This window comes from Callorhinus ursinus, unplaced genomic scaffold, assembly GCF_003265705.2.
Source record: "Callorhinus ursinus isolate GAN/ISIS: 27379988/994484 unplaced genomic scaffold, GSC_fseal_2.0 scaffold9, whole genome shotgun sequence".
NCBI classification, from domain to species: Eukaryota; Metazoa; Chordata; class Mammalia; order Carnivora; family Otariidae; genus Callorhinus; species Callorhinus ursinus.
This window is the reverse complement of record NW_027397071.1, coordinates 48,432,470-48,455,285: the sequence shown is the minus strand read 5'-3', so window position 1 is coordinate 48,455,285 and position 22,816 is coordinate 48,432,470. Positions and strand designations below refer to the sequence as shown.

At 42.5% G+C, this 22,816-nt stretch overlaps 2 protein-coding genes and 1 pseudogene across 9 annotated transcripts in view; 1 reads left to right on the top strand and 2 right to left on the bottom strand.

Annotated features, from left to right (window-relative positions):
* The window catches only part of LOC112823937 (uncharacterized), a 71,080-nt gene extending 65,433 nt beyond the window's left edge, over positions 1–5,647 (bottom strand). For 4 of the 8 annotated variants that reach the window (XR_012379442.1, XM_073896612.1, XM_073896613.1 and 1 more), the window contains exons 1-3: positions 5,477–5,647; positions 5,089–5,249; positions 4,534–4,604 (exon numbers count right to left, since the gene is read on the bottom strand). Coding sequence is in view for 3 of the 8 variants with exons in the window: in XM_073896612.1 (XP_073752713.1) it covers positions 4,534–4,604; positions 5,089–5,186 (169 nt within the window). In the remaining 5 variants the exon portion in view is untranslated. Of the gene's footprint in view, positions 1–4,533; positions 4,955–5,019; positions 5,250–5,476 lie in introns of those variants that run through there. The other 4 variants (XR_012379445.1, XR_012379444.1, XR_012379443.1 and 1 more) reach the window with 4 other exon arrangements.
* A 1,236-nt stretch (positions 5,648–6,883) lies between these two features.
* AK4 (adenylate kinase 4) overlaps positions 6,884–22,816 on the top strand; it is a 117,935-nt gene continuing 102,002 nt past the window's right edge. The window contains exon 1 of the mRNA XM_025871775.2: positions 6,884–7,159. The gene's annotated coding sequence lies outside the window, so the exon portion shown is untranslated. The remainder of the gene's footprint in view (positions 7,160–22,816) is intronic.
* Positions 21,505–21,724, bottom strand: LOC112823941 (cAMP-dependent protein kinase inhibitor gamma pseudogene; annotated as a pseudogene).

Genomic DNA, 22,816 nt, shown 5'->3' with positions numbered 1-22,816 from the left:
ACCGCTGCCCTGTGCAGTGCACCGTCCACCCCAATTCTCGTGAAGCATTAACTGGGAGTAATTAGAAAGGAGTATCATGTTTTACCCACTCCCAGCAGTGGCCCCTAAGTCATCTCCTACTGCATATCCCTAATAGATCCATCTCGAGGAAAAGCCCTATCAAAAAAAAATATGGACACAATAAAGTAGAGGGAGAAAGAACAAGCGTTCTCCTTATGCTAACAGGGATTTTAGTCCAAAAAGGCTACAGAAGACTAAAAATTTACAAATAAATGGGTCAGCCCATAAATTCTATTATTAACCTTTTCCTCTTATATACACACACTCAGCATACGTATTGTAGTCCAGCTGTCTGTTCCACAGTTATTTTGCTTTCTGATTTTGTTCTAGGCTCCATTTCCCCCCAGATTTTGGATTTTATAAGTCTACTCACAAGTCAGTTTTATTCTGATTTCACCTCTGTATTAAACCTTTTAAGATAACTAGTCAAAATGATCTACCCCTGGCTAACCATCTCTAAACACCCTAACGGTCTCTAATTAATCTATGACTTCCTCATTATTGCAGCACTGCCATTTAAAGATTCTGGGTCTTAGATTCTCCGATGCCCTGCATGGACAACTGAAGAGGGCAACACCAAAGATTCTCACCATCCTCAAGTTCTAGAGCCATGAGCTGCTCCAGAAACAAACTCCTCTTTTCCGCAGAGTCCACCATTCTCAGAGCTTTTATTCCTACATCTGTAAAATAAACACACTTCTATTTGTACCATATGCTACAGCGGTAGTGCACTCATTATTAGGTGCTATTTCTTATACAGGCATACCTCAGAGCTATTGTGGGTCCAGTTCTAGACCACTGCAATAAAGTATCACAATAAAACCAGTCAAAAGATTTTTTGGTTTCCCAGTGCATATGTAAGTTATGTTCATACTACACCATAGCCTATTAAGTGTGCAATGGTATTATGTCTAAAGAAACAATGTAGAGGGGCACCTGGGTGGCTCAGTTGGTTAAGCTTCCGACTCTTGTTTTTGGCTCAGGTACACGGAGCCTGCTTAAGAGTCTCTCTCTCTCTTCCTCTGCCCAGGCTCTCTCTCTCAAAAAAGAAACAATGTACATACTTTAATTAAAAAAATAAAATCTTTAAAAAAAAATACCTTACCCAAAAAATGCTTATCATCTGAGCTTTTAGCAAGTCATATTCACTGACTACAGATCACCAAAACAAGTATAATAATGAAAAGTTTGAAGTATTCTGAGAATTACCAAAAAGTGACACAAAGACACAAAGTGAGCAAATGCTGTTGGAAAAATGGTGCCAATGGACTTGCCCAACACAAAGTTGCCACAAACCTTCAATGTGTAAAAAAACACACAAAAACAAAAACCACCATATTTGTGAAGCACCATAAAACAAGGTATGCCGGTACTGTACTGTAATTTGACACTGCTAATAATTACTTCTTCAAATCAGCAGTATTGTTCCTAAAGTCAGAGACTCTTTTCTTCACGGCACTTCACCTCACTAATCACAGTCCTTTCCACAACGTGCAAGCTCAACAGGTATTTGATTAACTGACAAACCTTGTCATTTCCTATGGCTTCTCTAAATAGGTTATCAACCAAAGTGTACGTTTAATTCCAGCCTCTGTCTGTTTGGTCTTAAGCAACATATATGACAGTCTGTCATCTATAAAATGAGGATATTGTATTTAAATGACCCCTAAGTCCCTTCCAGTGCCATTAGTCAATCTCATTAGACAAAACCAAACCCCAAAGATGGCACTATCTCCATTCAGGTCAGCATTTCCTTTTTTTTTTTTTTTTTTTGGAGACAAGGGGTCAGCAGCCTTGGGGGCCCAATTACCACCAGTGGAGCTATGATGGGGTGGGGGCATGGGGGGGGTGGAGAAGAGAAAGTAAATGAAGGAGTAAGAGAAAACATGAGTGGTATCACTAATATGCCACCAGGTGTCACAATAGTTACTGTGTCACCTACTGTTCTCTGATAGAGCTTGGCATGCCCAGGAGCCTTTTACAAAAGCAGCTACAGCTAGATGTGTGGGTATCTTAAGTTTTCCCATGACACCCCTACTAACCTTTCTAGTTCCCTACAAACTTTTATCGACCTTCCTGAGTAGGGCATGCCTCTCACATAGAAATACGCAAAGCATTCACTATTAGGTCTCATGTTCTAAAATAATGACTCTTGGGATCCCCAAACTTCCACATGAAAAACAGCAAAGGAAAGCAGAGATTGTACACAGTCACCTCTTCTGAAATTAATCCATCGACCAAAAGGAGCGATGTTACAGGCCAGTGCTGTCCAAGAGAAGTAAAATGCAAGCCATGCATATGTTTTTAAATACTTTAGCAGTCATATTTAAAAAGAAATTTAAAACAGATTAAATCAACCTTAACATATTTTCATTTAGGTCCATATACCTAAAATAGTATCATCTGAACATATAATCAATATAAAAATAACTCGGGATATTTTACTTTCTTTATACCAAATCTTTGAAAACTGGGGTATAATTTACACTTACAACACATCTCACTCAATTCAAACTCTAGATTTTCATCAGAAATACTTAACCTATATTTAGATTTCATCCGTTTTACAGTTTAAAAAGTAGATGCATATGTCCAAATTGTTTCCAAACATATTTAAGTTTTCCAATAACTGCATCAAGTATCAATTTTAAGAATTTACTAAAATTTGAAATTCAGCTCATTATCGTAGCCAGATTTCAGGTGCTTGACAGCAACACATTGGCTACCGTATTAATGAGGTTACAGACAATCCTGTCACCTGGATTCTTTTAAACCTGAACCAGACTGAAAGATATTACCCTCTTCAACCAGCAAGTCCTTCTACAACACCCACCAGGTGCACAAATGATGCCAAGCATTTTCTGCCCCACTGCTAATCCTTAAGTTGTCAATACTTTAGTGATGATCACTAATTAAGCAGCCCTTCCCAGAGACTGAACAATGCTTTTTGCTCAGAGAGAAAGGTACACCTCAACTCAAGAAAAGAATGGAGACACTGAAATTCAGATACGCAGTTCGGTTCCAAAGTAAAGGTAGAAAATCCTGACATCGTTACTTCTTTGTCCAGGATCTTAGTCACCCCGCAAAACTTACCCACATTGTTTATGATGAGCCTCTGAACTTCACACTCACAGCAGCTGTCCCTGCATCCTGATTCTTCACCTTCCTCAAATGCTCCCTCCCAGCCTCCCTCCACAACCTCCTTTATACTCTTTAGAGCAGATTCCAGGAGCCCCTCTTCATTCTGAAAAATGCTGGTTATTGTTGACATACCGAAACATATGAATAATTCAATAAATGAATCCCCAACCATCCTATTAATCATTCATTGGTCTAGGTACCCAAGTTACCTTGAGAAAAGCTTTTCTGAACATGCATGGAAAGTATCCCCTCTACTCTTCCCCAAAGGAACCAATTACAAACACTTCAGTTTTCCCTCCCTATGTCAAAGTTCAGTGTTTCTCCTGCAGCTGATTTAAAAGTTGATCTTCTAAAGGAGCTGGATTCCTAAGATAGTTCTATTTTGAGCGTTCTTCCTGTTCTGAAGCTAAAGTTGGAAAGGTTTAGGTGGTGATGTCATGAAAGACAGGCTGTTGGCTTTTACAGAAGGGTCTTCAGCAACTCTGGGGATGCTCATATGGTGGAACCCGAGAGGGGGGTGATGTTCATTTTTCATCTCTTTCCTTTCCCTTCCCTTCCTTGTGAGTCCCAGCTATTATTTAACCAGCAAGAAAACAAGTTCAAATAAGCATGCAAACGTATTTTACTCAAAAACGCAAAGACTGAGGAGATGGAAAATGCCTCACTCTAGGGAAGAAAGGTGACAACCTCCTTCTCCACTCTTCGTCCCCACCTTCCCAAATATCTATCAAAGGTCTATGGACAAAAAGGGTAAGAAGGGCAGCTGGTGAGAAGAATCAAGGGATTATAAACCTAGGTTTGAAGAGGAAAATGCTGTTGGGGATATTAAGGACAGAAAGGGGACCCTTGGGTCCACTGTTTTCTCCTCCCTCTTGGAATGGTTGGATTTGGGGCTGGGTGTGTCTTCTGCTTGGGAGACGTGTTTGGCTCTGTAGAACCAAGAGGGGCCAGGGTGGGGCCCAGGAAAAGAGAGCCAGAGACAGGCTGCTTTAGGCCGGGTTCTGGGCTAAGCTCTTAGAGAAAGAAAAAAAGGGGGCTGTCAGGAGACAGCAGACAATTCCATTAGAATACCTGGTAAGGAACAAATAACGGCACTGACCTAAAGAGATCACCTCTCTCAATCTAAATCCAGTAGTTAGTTGCTGGTTGGCGGGGTGCAAGTCCAGAGGGAAGAGAAAATCCCAGCACATCTGTAGACCACAACTTGCCTGGATCCGGGATGGATGTGCCTGGTGCAATTGGCAGGTGAAAGCAACACTTTTGGTCAATTCTGGGATGGGGGATTAGCTAAGAACCCTGGGGAACACAAGATTCTCTGGTTTTTCAGCTTACCTCTCCTCCAAAGCGAGAATAAGCACAGGTGTGGTCCTTCTCCAAGAAGGTGGCAGCTCGCGCGCGGGTGGCTGAGTGAGTGAAAAGATTCCTTGGCCCGGGAAGGCAGGAAGAAGCCGCGGGTTCAGCTGCGACCAGGAGCAGGCGATCTCCGCCAAGTCCCTTCCCCCTTCTTGAAAACCGAACAGGACCGGCAGAAATTACAACAACGCACCCCCCCCAATAATGTTTCTAATAAAAGAAACAGCCTCTCATGCCTACATAAAAAACTGCACACTCTGGATGATGGAAATAAACAGGTGAGCCCGTTGTAAAGCGGGAAAAGATTGGGGACGGGAGAAAGAACGTACAGAGAAATCGAGGCTTCCTCGCCCTCCCCGCACACCCCCTCCCCTCCGAGAGCCCCACAGAATGTGCGTGTGGCAGGTTGCAAGCTAAAAATGCCACACTGACAGACCCCCCCCCTCCGCCCATTCTCCCTCCTACCCCAGGGTCCAGCGTCCCGGCCTCGTGGTAGCTCCCGGTCCCCGGACGCCGCGCGGGGCTCCCCCTCACCCCGGACCGCCGCCGCCGCGGGGACTCCGCTCTTCCTCTCTCCTCCCTCCCTCCTCCTCCGCCTCCTCCTCGCAGACTCCTCCCGCCGGATCCTTCATGTAAACAACATCCAGGCTCTATTTACAGTCGCCGCCGGACGGCGAGGGACCCACGCCAGCACCCTGGAAGAAGGCGGGGGTGGGGGGAAAAGCGAGTGCGCAACATTTACACACGCACCCCGCCCCTCCGCGCCGCTCCCCCTCCAAGGGGCCGGAGCCGGGCGCCGAGGGCCACCCGCGCCCTGGTCCAAACTGCGCCGCTCCTCACACCCTGGCGAGGGCCCGAGGGCAACCGCGGAGATGCCCCGGGCGAGGCCGCCCCCCCCACCCCACCGGAAAAACACACACACCTCCACAACAAACCCAGGCGGGTAACACACGCTCGAAGTCCGTGAGGGAGTGCGGAGCCCCAGGCCCGCCCCGTGCCACCGCCCCAGCGCCCGCTGCCTATTCCGCGGCGGCGAACTGCTTGCGGTTCGGGGAGGCGGCTGAGGGCAGGCGCCCAGCGCCGGACAGCGGCGCGCCCTCGGCCCCCGCCGCCACCCGGCCCGCCCTCGGCCCGCCCCCCCGCGCGGGCGCCCAGGCGGCCGAGCCCCGAGGCTGCGTGTGCGTGTGCGCGCGCGCCGCGACCAGCCTCGCCGGAACGGCTCTCGTCGCCCCCGCCGCTTCCCGCGCCCCCGGCCGGCTCCGGCGCGCCGCCAAACCGTGCCAGGAGCGCCGCGGCCACTGCTCCGCGGCGGCGCACGGGCGCGCACACAGACACTCGGCGGCACGGAGCCCCGCGCGGCCGCTCGCCGCCCGCAGGCTCCCGGTCCCGCGCGCGCCCGGCCGCCCCCGCGCCCGGCCCGCCGCCCCCACGCCCACCTGCCGCCCCCGGGGGGTCCCGGCCCCCCCTTCCTTTGTTCTTCCCGCTATTTGCATGAGGATTATCTAATGACGCAGCAAGGCTCGCCACAACGTGACCGTCGCCATTTTTCTGTTTTTATTCTATCTCTGCCATGTGATAGATTGGGGGGGGTGTTGGAAAAGGGAGAGAGACAGGTTTAAAAAAAAAAAAAAACTTCCGGGTCTCATGACCGGGAAGGGAGAAAAACAAAAGGGAGACGAGACACAACTCCAGGGGAAGGATGTGTGCGTGTGTGTGTGCACGCGCGCGCGCACGCGTTTCCCCCTCCCGCCTCGGCTCCAAGAAGGGAGGCTCCCACAGCGGACAGGGAGCATCCTCCCATACAGAGAGCCCAGTGGACGCCCCCCTTCTAGGCTTGGCGTCGCCCGTCCTGGTCCCACACTGGCTGCAAATGCTCCGCGAAGCTGTCAGCTTGGTCCCTTCTGGCCCCTCCACTTGCTCTTCACCCCGGAGTTCGCACCCTCGCTCTTAAGCGGGTGTAAGGTTCTGGGTTACGTTCAGGGAAGTCTCACCATAAACGGAGGAAATAATAAAGTTCAAAGGCTACCGAATTTCCTGTGTTTTAAGATAGTTTGTTTCCATGCTGTTGTTTATGACAACCGCGTGGCAACGCTAGGCAGAATCTTGGTTCGAATTCTTCCTTTCTCTATACCCTTTTCTCTCTCTTCCCAAAGCGAGACACACCCTTGTGTGGTGTTCCGGGGGGGGGGGTTATGTGGCGACGGACCATTCATCATAGCTTGATTTACTTTGTAAGAAGTCTTTTAATAAGTGGTGGTTCAGGGCCAGGGTGCATTGTTTAAGAAGACAGTTGCATGCAGCAAGGTGGATTCGCGTTACACTGATCGTATTCATATTTGGAGGGCGTGATAGACATTTCATTCTTTCCCAAGTCTCGTGTTCACGGTTGCTGAAGAAAACAAAGTATTTGGGAACTCTGCCACGTTTTTCAGTGAGATATAAAATTTTGTACTTTTGTTTACTACTGCATTTCCTTTGGGCACTTTCACTTTTGTTTCTCTTGAGTTTCCTTTTTGGGTTCTTGTCTCAATTTCACAATTCACTGCCGAAATGGACTTTACAATCGACTAGGGTTCCTCGATTTACAGGCGCAGAAAACGAGACCGTGAGTAGTGATGCAAGTTGCTCCAGGTCACACATTTAATTAGGGCGGAGCTTGGATTGAGCGCAGTTCACCTGATAGCTCTGCTGGAGGGGTGGAGATGGAGGGTGGGGGATGGTAACGTCTGGCAGCAACTCTGCTTTGTAAGATTGATATCCTAGAAATTAAAGATGGAGAACACTTACCAGATCATTACCTTCTTGGGACTGGTGTGAATTGATTGCTTCTTCAAAACCCCCTTTCTTGTGTTTTTGACTCAACTATACCTGTTAATTCAGATTCCATTTCACTCTTCCCAATGAGAGTTGGTCATCTCACTGAACAGCCCTACATGATTGTAATGAATTGTTTTTATTAGACTCACAGAGTAGATCACTGCCCGTTTGTCCACCTACTGTTTTCTTTTTATATTTATTTCATGGTGCCTTTCACACTTCAGCATATGTAACAGTTGATGTATCTCCCTGAACTGGAGGGTAAGCTTGGAGGACAGGGCCATGCCATACTCATTTTGTATCTCCCACCCTGCTTGGCAATGAATAAGCAAATTAAGGCCTGATGAGGATTTTTCTTCCCCCGAAATTCCTTCCTAACCATCTCTAGGAAATTCCTTCCATATTTCTGGTGAAGGCAGAACACTGAAGATGCTTTTCAATTCTTACACCTTTGCAGACCATTTTTGGCAGCCTTCTACTTTACAGAGGCCAAGCAAAACATAATTTGTTTATTCCATTGTTGTTGTTGTTTTTTTAACCAACTGCTTTCTCCCCTCTTTTTACCTTGTTTGGTTCCTCTTCAAATTCCTTCTAATTCGTGTGATTAGTTATGCCATCGCTTGCCTTTTGACTTTTGCTTTCTTAGGCTCCAAAAGGTTGGCAAAGTTTAAACTTCGATTTAACTAACCCTCCTCAGCGAGGAACACAGGCAGTTGAGCAGTATGAAGAGGGTTGCTGAAAAGATCTCAGCACCTGGACAAAGAGTGCACATTCGCAGCTTTAAAAGACTGGAGAATAACTGATGCATGCAATCATATTGACAGCTCAGCGGAGGGTCTGGATTGTCCCACAGATGAGTTCATACACATCTGGATCAATGAGGTTCGATCACATACATGAACATGAACTACAAGTATTCCTTTGGATGGGGCAAATGAAGTTGTTATTACTGATGGTAACATCTAAAGTCCATATGTTTCATCCTGGATAGTAAGAGTGTGGTAATAATTTTAAATGTAACCATATCACCTTCCAACAAGATGGAGATGCCGCCTAATTATATTTAAAAGCATGTGCTCCCTTAAGTACAAAGGTGAACAGAGAAAAAAGGAACATAAATAAAAAATACAAAAAATACTTCCATATTTCTTCCACACATGTATACTCACACATCATTACAAAGATCAAACTTTAGTCCTCTGGAGTACTACATGGTTGCTGATTAAAGTAGAGCTCTTATAGGCACTCTAACAATATTCTTCATCTCTCCCATACACACTTAAAACAATGACAACTCCCGATGTGTGAGAGCCTGGACTTTGGAATTAGGTTCTGATCTCAGCCCTGCTAATCTATTAGCTGGGCAAGTTTCTTATCAGTTCTGATTCTGTATAAAGAAATAGAAAACAAGCATAATGTCACCTACCTCAAAGAGAAGGTTTTAGGATTGAAATTTCATCAGAATTTTAAAAATACATGTAAAGCCCCCACCCTGGTATGATGCTTGGAATATAATCTCCACTAATGGGGGACTGTGATAATTTTTTAATTGTATTTTTATTAATCCCATGTGCTTCCTAGAATTATTCTTTCCCTTTTGGCTTCCTGCTCTTGAAAATTCAACAAACCTAGTATTAGTGAAAGTTCTGTGACTATGAAGTCCTGCCTTCAAGAAGTTCACACTTCAGCCTTGGAAAAATACATGCAGAAGTAACTGTACTGATACTGGTAGATGGAAGACAAACACTTAATTCATACCACTTTATGATGATCTACCCGAGAAGCATTTACTTAAGATCTAGCTTCACTAATACCCAAGCAAAGACAAAGCTTCTGGAAGCAATTAGGAAAATGCCACACACACGCGCACGCGCACGTGCACACGCACACACACACACTCCTAAACCCTCACATTTTCACATACACAAGGAAGATTACCCTTAAAACTCCATCCAATCTATGATTCTGCAGCTTTTGAAAACAGTTTTCTGGTCCAATGTAAGAGGCAGGCTTCTTTTGCATTCGAGTGAAAACTATGCTGGATTGTACCTTTGAAATAATGTTGGAGAAGTGTAGTTAATAGGAAGCACTTCTGGTTGTTAATTAATTAGACCACTTTAATCAAGAACTATTTTCTGAGAAACTTATTCCCAGCCCTGGGTCAGGTGCTAAAGAAACAAAGATGAGGAAGACATAGACTTTGTCCTTAAGGGACTCATTCAACAAATGTTTATTGATTACCTACTGGGGATGCAGTGGTGAAAAAGACATTGAGCTTACTAGCAGGGGATTGATATGCACACCTTATCTTTACAGCACCCTCAAGAAGGATTTGATTGACACAGGGTTTGGGCAAGGCAAAAAATATACCCCACCTTCAGAACATTCTTTGTTCCTCAAAACAAAGAACAGCTCTTGAAAAAGGAAAAGATTGGTCTCTTCAGCTTGATTGAACCTTGGAATCTCCCTAGCACTCGGCCGAATTGTGAACTGAACGAAATTAAATTCAATACTCCTGGAGTCTAGGCTATTGAAACAGCTTTCTGGTCTCTCAGTTCCTGACTTTCTCAACTCTTGTTTTGTTCTCCAAAAGTTGATTCTAAAATGCAAATCTGATTATATTATGCTCCTGCTTAAAAACTTTCATGGCTCCCCATTATCTGCCAAGCATGGCACACAAGATCGTTTCTGATCTTGCTCTGCCAAAGCCTTCCCACCTCATCCTTCATAACACCCACAGGTAAGGGTTGTCAGATTCTGTAAATAAAAATACAGGATGCCCAGTTACATTTAAATTTCAGATAAGCAACATTTTTTGGTATAAATGTGTCCCCAGTATTGCATGGAACATACTTACACTAAAAGGCTTTCATTATTTATCTGAATTCCAAATTTAAATAAGCATCCTCCATTTTATCTGGCAACTCTACTCATGCTAGTCTGATTGATTAACTTGCCATTCCCCACTAGTCTCTTCATGTCTTTGTAAGTGCTTGATAACCTCTCCATTCTGCCCCCTCATCCACATGGTGTGTTTCTGTTTCTTCTTCAAAAGCCAGTCATGGGCTTCTGGAAGCCTGCAGGTGTGAGCATGGAATCCCACGTGCTGGAGATGGGCCTGGCTATCTGTGTGCTTTGTTTAATATCTGGGCTTCTGCCCCAGTTCCTGTTCATCCTTCCCTTTCTCCCTCCTGGAACTGGAGTTCTGCCCTGAACCCTAGTTAATTTGGCTGGGACCCACACACAGTTCTTTACCCTTGCCAACTTTCTCCCTGAGGCTTGTGGGGCTAGATCCTTTCTCCCAGCTGCTGGTTGGGCTCCTGACCTAAACTGCACGGATCACTGAAACCTGCCTCAGATGCCACTGCCTTCCTGTCTTACTTACTAGAAAAGATAGACAAGATACTCAAATGAGATCAAGTTTGTGAGTGTGGTTTGTAAACTATAAAGCCTCCACGATGGCAATTTAGTTTTTAGAGACTAATTTCAAGCTCTTCACCTAGTCATGTGTATGAAAGCCCCTCTTTAAGGTGCTCTGGATTTCCCTTGTTTCTGCTCATGCCTAGTGATATATGATGCTGAGAATGATGGGGATATTTTTTCCAAAGGTCCTCTAATTTGGATTCGTGTGTTGAACTACACTGGCTATTTTATTAGGAATGGATTTAGACTGGTGGCTTTAATTTTTTAAATTTTAATTTTATGATCCAGGACACACTTCTTCACAACTCCAACCAGAGTCTCATGAACTATGTCATGCCCTGAGTATGTGTAATGAACTCTGATATTTTCTATTTGATTTCACCTTTTAAAAATTGGGCAACCCACCAAGTTAATTTCATAATCTGATGATGGATTGTGACTTGCATTTTGCTAAACACTGATCTGCACTATCCACTTGCTATTTCTGTATTAACCAACTGACCAGGACAGTTGTGAAAAGTCTACCTCATTTGGTGCTATCTCCAGTAGGAACCACCTTGTCCACAAAAGGAGTTGAGGCCACCTCACTGAAGTAAGTCACAGTTGTTCCTGCTGATAACATCAGCAAGCCAAGTACTGCAGCCAGACTTTCTAAGCTGCCTGAGGTTAGTATATATAATTCCTGGCGAGGCCATTTACAGAGATGGAGAGCTGCAAAATCATCACACCTGGCAACTACATTTATCTTAGCATAGAGGGATATTGTCTGGGAGCAATTCTTAGACTTTTTTCTTTTAAGATTTTATTTATTTATTTGAGAGAGAGAGAGAGGTGGAAGAGCAGAGGGGGAAGGAGTGAGAATCTCAAGCAGACTCTGCACTGAGCATGGAGCCCGATGCAGGGCTGGAGCCCACAACTGCAAGATTATGACCTGAGCCAAACCCAGAGTCAGAAGCTTAACTGACTGCACCACCCACACGCCCCATCTTTCTCAGAATTTTAAAATTATTCCTGGTTGGGTTAAAGAGACTTTTAGGTTTCTGAGGTTTCACATTAATTTCAGATACAAAACATAAATGAAGACTCTCTCATTCACTGCTATGATTTTGTTTTACTCTCTTCTCCCTGAATGGTGAGCAGGTTCATCTAATATTTAGACTGCTTGAAGAAGCTGGGCAACAGTAGATTCCAAAGACAGTCAGGGAAATATATGGAAAGGAAATATGGCTCCAATGGAGTGGAAAGAAGACTAATTATCTAAATAATTTTTATGATACAGGTGGTCAACCCAGCTGCTATAATTCAGGATCTTCACACACACACACACACACACACACACACACACACACACACACACACACACACTCCCTACATTCCTCTCTCACTCAGAGCTGCTTCATTCATTTTTCTTTATGGTAGGGTTTTAATTGCATTTGTTTTCTTGACCTTGAAAAGACCGGTTTCAGAACAATGGTGGCACAAAATCTGGACTGGAGAGAATTTAAACGAGAACAGGAGAAAAGGAATTAGAGGCAGCTAATACAGTATAGACAATTGTTCTGCTACAAAAGATTGCAGAAATAAGATGGTAACCAAATGAGGGAAATACAGTCAAGGGGAGATTTTTATTTGTTTGTCTTTAATATGCTTGAAATGATTTGTTTGTCTACCAGTGGAGATGATCCAGTAGAGGAAAAATTCATGATGTAGAATAGAGTGGGAGGGTTTGCTGGCTTGGTGTTCCTAAGTCTACAAGAGGGTGGCATCTCATGCACTAGTGCATGAGGTTTTATATGGGAGCCCTGAGAGTGCATCCTGACTGATAGCAGATAAGGCAGGGTCTAAGGGGATACACCCATATGGACATGTAGGTGTGGTAAGAATCTGTGGAAATTGTCTTCTGACTGTTCAGTTTTCTCAATGAGGTAAGAAGCACAGTCATCAACTGGGAGTGAGAATGGGGGAGAGGAGAGAAAAGCAGAAAGTGACTGTAGTAATGTAGAATGTAGGAAAGTGACTGGATGAAGCAGATGTGGGACGTTAGCTGGGAAACGGCAAGGGCCTTCTTAAGTTCCTGGTGACAAGTTTGAGGTGAGACCAGTCTAGGTGGACAGTTGGATTTTTAACAGTGTTGTGATTTTGCCAACCAGTGTGAGAAATTAATGTGATTAAGGAAGTTGAGGGAGTGATTATATTTACTGACTCTGAATTTTAATCTGAGCAAAGAGGGAATAGACAGCCTCAAGGGACAAAGTACACTAAAAAAAAAAAAAAAAGTGCCTAAAATGCTCCTCCTTCTCATCTTTGCAAGACTGGCTCCCTCTTGTGGTCCAGTCATTTTCTAATATCATGGTTTTAACTCTCTCCTGAGTACTTAAGGTACTTTCCTTTTACTTTGTCTGTCTATCCATCCCTCCTCAATTTCACAACTACTAGAAGATAAGCTCTGGGAGGACAAGGACCTTGTCCATATTGTTCACTATTTTATAGACACAGCACTTATCTGAACAGGAAAACTCCAAAAGGTATTTGATAGAAGAATGATAGAGACTACGGTATGATTTGTAAGGTCTTTTCCATCCTAATCATGCTCTTCTTTACGTGCTCCTGGGAAATACAGTCAAGATTTTCTCGGTTTTCTCCTAACCTCCTCCAAGAGAAAGAAAATCTGTCCACCAGGGTTAGAGCTGCTTGCTAAACCATCCATGTCAGGTCTTCAGAGGGTATGGAAAGGAAAGTTCAAGGACAATTTTACCAGAGTTATACAGGCACCAGATATTTCTAAGGTGAGCCAGAAAGGGTGCTATGAAGTCACAATAGCTTTCTATTTTGTTTAAAACATCCTTATTGAGGTTTAATTTAGATACCATAAAAATCACCCATCTTAAGTGTACACTTCATTGAATTTTAGTGAGTTTATACAATTAGGCAACCATCACCACAATTCAGTTTTAGAGCACTTTCATGACCACAAAAAGTTCCCTTGTGCCTGTTTGCAATCCATCTCTGCTCCCACCCCAGCCCTAGGCAACCACCGATCTGTCTACAATTTTGCCTTTTCTAAAATTTTCATATAAATGGAATCATATAATATGTAGCCTTTTGTGCCTGCCTCGTTCCATTTAGTATAATGCTTTCATTGTGAATAATATTCCCCTCTATAGACATACAACATTTTGTCTATCAATTTACCAGTTAAAAGATGCTGTTTGCAGTTTGGGGACTATTATGAATAATACTGCAGTGAATATTTGTGTACAGGTTTTTGTGTGGACATACATTTTCATTTCTTTTGGCTAGATACCTAGGAGTTGAGTTGCTAAGTCAATTGATAAGGGTATGTTTGGATTTTTAAAAAGTGCTGAAGTTTTGCCAAAGTGGCTGTCTCATTTTATGTTCCCACTAGCAATGAATGTGTTTCTCCGCATCTTCACAAACACTGGGTCAGTCTTTTTTGTTTTATCTGTTCTAGTAGGTGTGGTGTGGTACATCATTTTGGTTTTAACTTGCATTTCTCTGATAACTAATGATGTTAAATATCTTTTCACGTACTCACTTGCCATTTATATATCTTCTTTGGTGAGGTGATTATTCAAATATTTTGTTCATTTCTTACTGGCTTGTTTGTCCTCTTGCTGCTGAATTATAAGAGTTCTTTATATATTCTGGATTCAAGTCCTTTATCAGATATATGTTTTGCAAATATTTCCATTCTCTTGTGTCTTTTGAAGAGCAAAAATTTGCATTTTGATAAAGCCCAATTGGTTGGATTTTGTCTTTGATTGTTTTTATTTGTGTTATATATAAAGAACTCTTTGCCTAATTCAAGGCTGTGAAGATTTCATCCTGTGTTTTCTTTTAAGTCGTTATGTATGGTGTAAGGTAAAGGTTGAGTTTCATTTTTTTACAGATGTTTGTCTGATGGTCCCCGCATCTATTGTTGAAAGAACTATCCTTTCCCATTTATTTACTTGGCATCTTTCTCAAAAATCAATTGACCATATACATGAAGATCTGTTCCTAGATTCTCCATTCTCTTCCATCCACCTAAATGTTTATTGTTTCTTCATTATCATAGCTTTGTAGTAAGTTTCAGAACCAAATAAAGTCCTCTGACTTTGTATTTCTTTTTCAAAATTGTCTTACTATTCTAGGTTCTTTGCACTTTTATATAAATTTTAGAAACAGCTTTTCAACATCCACCAAAAAAAAAAAAAACCTACTGGGATTTTGATAGGTATTACATTGAATCTATACAGCAATTTGGGAAAATTGCCATCTTACCAATATTGAATTTCCAACTCATGGATTTTATATATCTCCCCATTTTTATGTCCTCTTTAATTTCACTTAGCAATGGTGTGTAGTTTTCAATACACAGACTTGTGCTTCTCTTGTTAAATTTATCTCTAGGTACTATATTCCTGTAGTGCTATTATAAATGGAATTAATTCATTTTAAAATTGCTTACTGGTAGTTTATAGAAATATAATTGGTTTCTGTATATTGATCTTGTGTCCTACAACTTTGTTAAACACACTTTTTAGTTCTAGTTTTTTTGTAGATTCTTTGCAATTAAAAAAACTTTTAGCCATGTTGAAGTATAATAAAGAAAAATTTAATATATTTTGTTACTTAATATTAATTAAACAATATTTAATTAGTAAATTAACAAATAAGTTAATTAAAATCAACTCTAATATTTAAAGTATACAATGTGATGATTTGATATACATATACATTATGAAAGAATTCCTGCCAATGAGTTAACTAACACACCCATCACCTTGCGTAAATATACCTTTTTTCTTCCTTTTTTTTGGTAAGAACACTTCAGTTTTATTGTCTCAGCACATTTCAATTATACATTACAATATTTTCAATAGTAGTCACCATGCTATAAATTAAATCCTCACCCCTTGTTCCTCTTATAACTGAAAGTTCGTACCCCTTTATCAGCATCTCCCTAATTTCCCCCATCCTCTAGCCCTGGAACCGCCATTGTGCCCTCTGTTTCAATTTTATTTTAAAGTTCCAGATATAAATGATACCATGCATTATTTGTCTTTCTCTGCCTGGTTTATTTCACTTAGCCTAATGCTCTCCAGTTTCATCCATGTTATCACAAAGCAGGACTTCCTCCCTTTTTAAGGTGGAGTAATATTCCACTTTGTGTGTGTGTGTATGTGTGTATATCTCACATTTTCTTTTTTTTCTTTTTTAAAGATTTTATTTATTTATTTGACAGAGAGAGAGAGAGCACAAGCAGGGGGAGCCGCAGGAAGAGGGAGGCAGAGGGAGAAGGAGAAGCAGGCTCTCCGCTGAGCAAGGAGCCCGATGTGGGGCTCGATCCAAGGACCCTGGGATCTTGACCTGAGCCAAAGGCAGACGCTTAACCGACTGAGCCACCCAGGCACCCCTATCTCACATTTCTTTATCCAGTCATCATTGACAAACAGGTTGTTTCCATGTCTTGGCTATTGTGAATAATGCTGCAGTGAACATGGGAGTAGAAATCTCTCTTTGAAATAGAGATTTTCTTGTCTCTGGATATGGTGGTTCTATTTTTAATTTCTTGAGGCAAGAAATTAAATTTTTTTAAAGATTTTATTTATTTATTTGAGAGAGAGAGAATGAGAGATAGCGCGAGAGGGAAGAGGGTCAGAGGGAGAAGTGGACTCCCTGCTGAGCAGGGAGCCCGATGCGGGACTTGATCCCAGGACTCCAGGATCATGACGCGAGCTGAAGGCAGTCGCTTAACCAACTGAGCCACCCAGGCACCCCGAGGCAAGAAATTAAATTATACAGTTGTATAATGTACTGTTTTCCATAATGGCTATACCAGTTTACATTCCCACTAACAGTGTACAAAAGTTCCTTTTGTAACTTTTTATATACATGATCATGTTGCTTGAGGATCACAATAGCTCTTAAATTCTTTGCTCACTGCATCTCAGTCAACCCTCTCACTTCCTCTAACACCCAACACCATAGTCCTAAAATACCCTTACTCTTGATAATGTCACACATTCCTCCGATGAGGGTAGGGTAGAGTGTCCTTAAATTCCTTCTCAAGACCAGAATGTTGTCCTAACAGTTGTGTTGCCCCTCATCTGTAGTAATATTCCACATTCATGCACTCTACAAAGATAAACCTGTCGCAAGAACTAAGTGCTTGTGTTCACGAATCTAGGATTCTTTTCCCCTTTGCTCATGTGATTTGCCTATATCTTTGCTCCAACTGTTGACCAAACCCCCTACTGGTGTCCCTAATCTTCTTCCCAGATATGATAATACATTTAACCAGATTAAAGTAAAGCCTCTCTAGTGATGCTGTCTTTGTCTGCCCTGATCTATTAGTTATTTTGTAGTAACTCTGAAAGGGTGTTCTTATTTTTAATTTCCAAATGCTGTGTGTGTGTGCACACGCACAGGGGTGGGAATGGATACCTAGTGGTAGCTTTTGGCTATCATCCATTACTCAAGCCACACTTTCAGTCACCTAAACTCTACACAATTCTTTTACATGTATCACTATTTATTCATTTTGCCTCTGATTGATCTATTTTTTGGACCTGTTTAGGACTTGATTAATTCTCTCACAGTTACATCTTGTTAGATTGAGGTCATTATTGCAGACCACTGAGATCTTTTTGCATCCGGATTTTTCTGCCATCCAGCATAACTTACCCCACCACATTCATGCTTTCCCGTATTTGGGCAGTAGATCACGGTCTTTATCCGAGTAAATTTTGAATGAAAAGGTCAGAGTGGGGACAGTTCACTGTGGCCTTGGAGATCTTCCCCCTACTTTCTTGCAGTCAGCAATTAGCACTCTTTAGGAATGGTTGCTCAACTAGTTACGTGGTGATTAATCTGTGCTTCCTTTTCCTCTGCTATAAAATGAGGATAATTTTAGTACCCAACTCATAGGACTATTGCAAGGATCAAATGATTAAACACTTGCAATATGCTTAGAACAGTGCCCACATAGTATATATGCTGAAGAAGGTGAGCCATTCTCCTTGCAGAGGCCAGGGTTTTATAGTCAACAGCTTGGCCTTTATCTTCATCTTGTCATTTCCTAGCTGTGCATCCCTAGACATTATTTAACTTCTCTGAAGCTCAACTTCCTCATCGTAAAATAGTTGTGAGAACTGTGCCTTTTTTATAAAGCTGAAGGATTAATGAAGTAACATAGAGTGTTTAATGCAGTGCATGACACTCAATAAATATTTGTTGCAATGATTCTTATTGACATTCATCTTAGACAATCTCCCTCTAACCTCCTACCAAGATGTCTCTAAAAGCTTGAAGACACTCAGACACATTATGTCTATAGCATTCCCCTGATCAAACTATTTGGAAATTAAGTAACTAGTTTACAGAGTATGGCTCATTTAAATCGTCTTTTAAAACCCCTCTAAATGAAAAAAAAAATTGAAAAAAAAAAGAAAAAAAACCCTCTAAAATTCTTTATTTCTTTATTTTAAATTCCATTAATTAACATACGGTGTATTATTAGTTTCAGAGGTGGAGTTCAGTGATTCATCAGTCTTATATAATACCCAGTGCTCATTATGTCACATGCCCTCCTTAATGCTCAATCCCATGACCCTGAGATCATGACCTGAGCTGAAATCAAGAGCAGACACTTAACTGACTAAGCCACCCAGGTGCCCTGCCCCCCCCTTTTTTTAAATTTTGGGCACATTACCTATCTTTATGGACTCTCAGGTTTCTTTTCCAAAATGTAGGTAATAATTACCAAAAGGATTGTTCCAAAGATTAGATGATGAGTATAAAGCACAGAGTACAGTGCCTGGCACATGGTAGATGCTCAGTAAGTGTTAGTTCCTTTCCTTTTCATTCTCGGTGGTGATCCATTAAAAAATATGAATGGAATAGGGGAAAAAAAGTATTTTTTTAACTTGGTTCTGGTTTGACTTGGCTCCTTTAAAAAATACAAAGAGAGTGTTTTATCTTATTTTATTTTTTTTTTAAGATTTCTTTATTTATTCATTCGAGACACAGAGATACAGAGAGAGAGAGAACATGAGCAGGGGGAGAAGCAGAGGGAGGGATAGAAGCAGGCTCCCCGCTGAGCAGGAATCCCAATGCGGGGCTCCATCCCAGGACCCTGGGATCATGACCTGAGCCGAAGGCAGACGCTTAACCATCTGAGCCACCCAGGTGCCCCGAGAGTGTTTTATTTTGTTTTTTAATGGAAATGCCATGGTGGAATTTTCAGTCATGGAAGGTGAGGCCCTTGTTGGGGAAGATTTTAAAAAATACTGGCGCCTACATTCTGTCCCCAGAAACTCTGATTAATTAGACCAGGATGTAGCCTAGGCATGAGGATTTTTAAAGTATAAATTAATGCCATAAATTGCACAGATCTTAGGTGTACTGTTCAATCAGTTTTGACAATTGTTTATCTTCTTTTTTTTTTAAGATTTTATTTATTTATTTGACACAGAGAGACACAGCGAGAGAGGGAACACAAGCAGGGGGAGGGAGAAGCAGGTTTCCCTCAGAGCAGGGAGCCCGATGTGGGGCTTGATGTGGGGCTCGATCCCAGGACCCTGGGATCATGACCTGAGCTGAAGGCAGACACTTAACGGCTGAGCCACCCAGGTGCCCCTGTTTATCCTCTTTTAACCACCATCCTAATTAAGATAGAGAACTTGCCCATTACCCAGAAAGTGTCCCTTTCTTGTCACTTTGTCCCACCTCCACCCTAGGTAACAGATATTCTGATTTCTGTCAGCATAGATTAGTTCTGTTTTTGAATTTCACATGGAAATTTACAAATGGAATCAAACAGTATGTACTCATCTGTGTCTTGCTCAATATAATATTTTTGAGATTCATCAATGTCCATATGTATATCAGTAGTTCTTCTTCTCATTATGTTTCAATGTACAAAAATACCATAATTGGCTTAGCCATTCTCCTCTGGACTGACATTTGGTTTGTTTACAGGTTTCACTGTTAGGAATAAAGATGCTATGAATGTTCTTGCACAAGTCTTTTGTGGACATACATTTTCTCTCTCTCGGGTATGCTTAGAACTGGAATTCCTGGGGTTTAGTGTGGGTATATTTCTTTACAGTAAACTGCCAGACAGTTTATCAAACGGACTGTACCATCATATACTCCCACTAGCAACGTATGCAAGTTCTAGGTGCTCTGCATCATTGCTAACACTTGCTATTTTGTCATCCCTTTAAAATTTAGCCGTTCTGGTTGCTTTGAAATGGCATCCCATGTTTGTTGTTGTTATTGTCGTTGATTTTATTGATTTATTTTAAGTAATCTCTACACCCAACATGGAGCTTGAACTCACTACCCTGAGATCAAGAGTCACATGGCCTACTGACTGAGCCAGCCAGGCACCTCCCCTGGTTTGATTTTTTTTTTTTAATTTAAATTCAATTAGCCAACACATAGACCATCATTAGTTTCAGATGTAGAGTTCAGTCTTTCATCAGTTGCATATAACACCCAGTGCTCATCACAACATGTGCCCTCCTTAATGCCCATCACCCAGCTACCCCATCCCCCCACCCACCTCCCCTCCAGCAACACTCAGTTTCTTTCCCATAGCCAAAAGTCTCTCACGGTTTGTCTCCCTCTCTGATTTCTTCCTATTCCGTTTTTCCCTCCCTCCCCTGGTTTCTTATGTTCCTCATATGGGTGAAACCATATGATAATTGCCTTTTTCTGATTGACTTATTTCACCCAGCATAATACCCTCCAGTTCCATCCACATCAGTGTAAATGGTAAGATTTCATCCTTTCTGATGGCTGAGTAATATTCTATTTATTGTGTATATATATCACATCTTCTTTGGTTTTGTGTTTCCCTGATGAATGATGAGGTAGCCAAAGAAATTTACAGGGTATTTACATGAACACCTATGGATACTGTTTCATGTGCTTACTAGAGATTGGTATGTCCTCTTTTTTGAAATGTCTATTTTGAAGTCAAGTCTTCTCCATTTTTATTTTTACTTATTTTTTCCCCCACAAATCATCAGCACTTATTTCCTGGGTCCTAGGTGTCACTTATCTTGCTGGAAAGGACTGAAAGTTGATCAGACAGTTTTGAGCACAAAACCCCTTCCCTAGAAGTGGGTCTGTGGAGCTGCATGAGGAAAATGCAGAGCTGCATAGATGGTCAGGTTAGTTCACAATGCCTTCCAAAAAAAAAAAAAATCAGTTCCCTCCCTCTCTGCTGATAAAAGGTTTAAAGTTTTTAAAAAGGTTAGAAGTGTGTTTTTGTTTTGTTTTGTTTTGTTTTGTTTTTTAAAGGGGGATACAAGTTTTTGACCCAGAAGGTTGGGCTTAGGGAGAAGTCAGGGCAGAGCTGGGATGTGGTTCCTGCCCAGGCCACTGGGGGAGGCGCATTCTTGTGGAGGCTGTTCACCCAGGTGCCCTCTGAATCAATAACATCCTGCAGCTACAGGGTCTTGAAAGTGTACCCAGGGCAAGGTGAGGAGGTGGTGGGCGAGTGGAGCCTGAGGGTCCAGTTGGAGAGCTTTCCCAGGGTAGGGGACCACACGGGCCTCTGGGGTGCCTTTTCACTCTGGCCTGGCCTGCCTGGGACAGGGGCTTGGAGAAGAGGCTGCTGGACCGGTGCCAGGGCTCCCTGACCAGGTGGGGACAGCAGGTCTCTTTAATAACCCTCCGTGGGCATGGTCAGACTCAAGACGAGGGGGCCCCATCGTTGCCCTCGGGCTGGTTGCTAGCTTCCCTGTCTGGGGTGCCTACCTCTGCCTGTCCTTCTGCCCCCTCGAGTGCCAACTGACCCATGTCTTTGGCCAGCTTCCTCATGCTCACAGGCTCAGAGTCTGCCTGGATGTCAGGGACTGTGTTTCCTGTCACAGGAAATGAAGATGGAATAGGAGGACTTGACCCCCACCATGCATGTTGCATTGCTCTTCTGGCCTGGTTTAGTTTCTTTTTCTTACTTGCATCTCTTCAGATTTTCCACTGTTGACTAATCAGTGTGGAAATTCTGGAAGGCTCAGTGGTCCTGAAGCAACCTGACTTGGGCAGGTATTTGGTGGTTGGGGTGGGGGATAGGGTGAAGGGCTCAAGCAGGAATTAGGAAAGCTTTAGTAATTCTCCTTCCTCTGCCATCAACCCTTTCTGTGGCCTTGGGTAAACCATTTCACATTGAGCCTTTTTTCCATTTCTTTCGGAGAGATTTAGTAAGTGAAGTCTTCACTCTCATTTCTGGGCTGGTTCTTTTCTCCACTTTTTAAAAAAACTGGTTGCCTTTTATTGTTGATTTAGAGGGATTCTTTAGTTGACTTAGGCTGCCCTTTACCTGCTTTGGTTATTCTTATACAGTCAGGAAGTGTTGGTACTGCTACGAAGAGTGAAGGGGAAAAAGAATATGGGGATGCAGGGGTGCAAAGGGTCAGAAGGGACAACAACCTCTGAGGCTTGATGGTGTGCAGGATGGACAAGAGGAATCAAGCAAGTGTCAGGGAGGCCAAGTGAGCTATAGAAGGAGACTTCCAGCCATCCTCTTAGGCAGAGCAAGCCCCCAGAAGTCTCAGGGAGGTGCTGGACTTCTCACACAGGCCTGAGAACAGGGACCGATTTTTTAAAAATGGATATCTATATTCACAGTAGGTGATACATAACAGATAATATATAAAACTATAATGTATAATATAATATGCAAATGTACATAAAATGCCAGGAGCTCTGGCATACATAGATACTTCTGTGTCAAAGATACAATTCAGGCCCTTTCATAAGTGATTCAGACACCTAATACGTGGCTCAACTTCTACCTTGCTGTGAACTCCCCAAGTGTGGCAACAAATCCTTCTAGAGTTTTTTAGAACAGAGCTCTAAAATCCAACTGTGATGCTACAGAATATTGGCTTCTCTGTGGTGTTCTTGGTTCTTCTCTCAGCAGTCTCTTGCTGTGGTTTCTTAGGTTACAGGTACAAATTAGTGAGCTAAGGCCTTAACGTATGGGTAGATGCTTATTATTGTT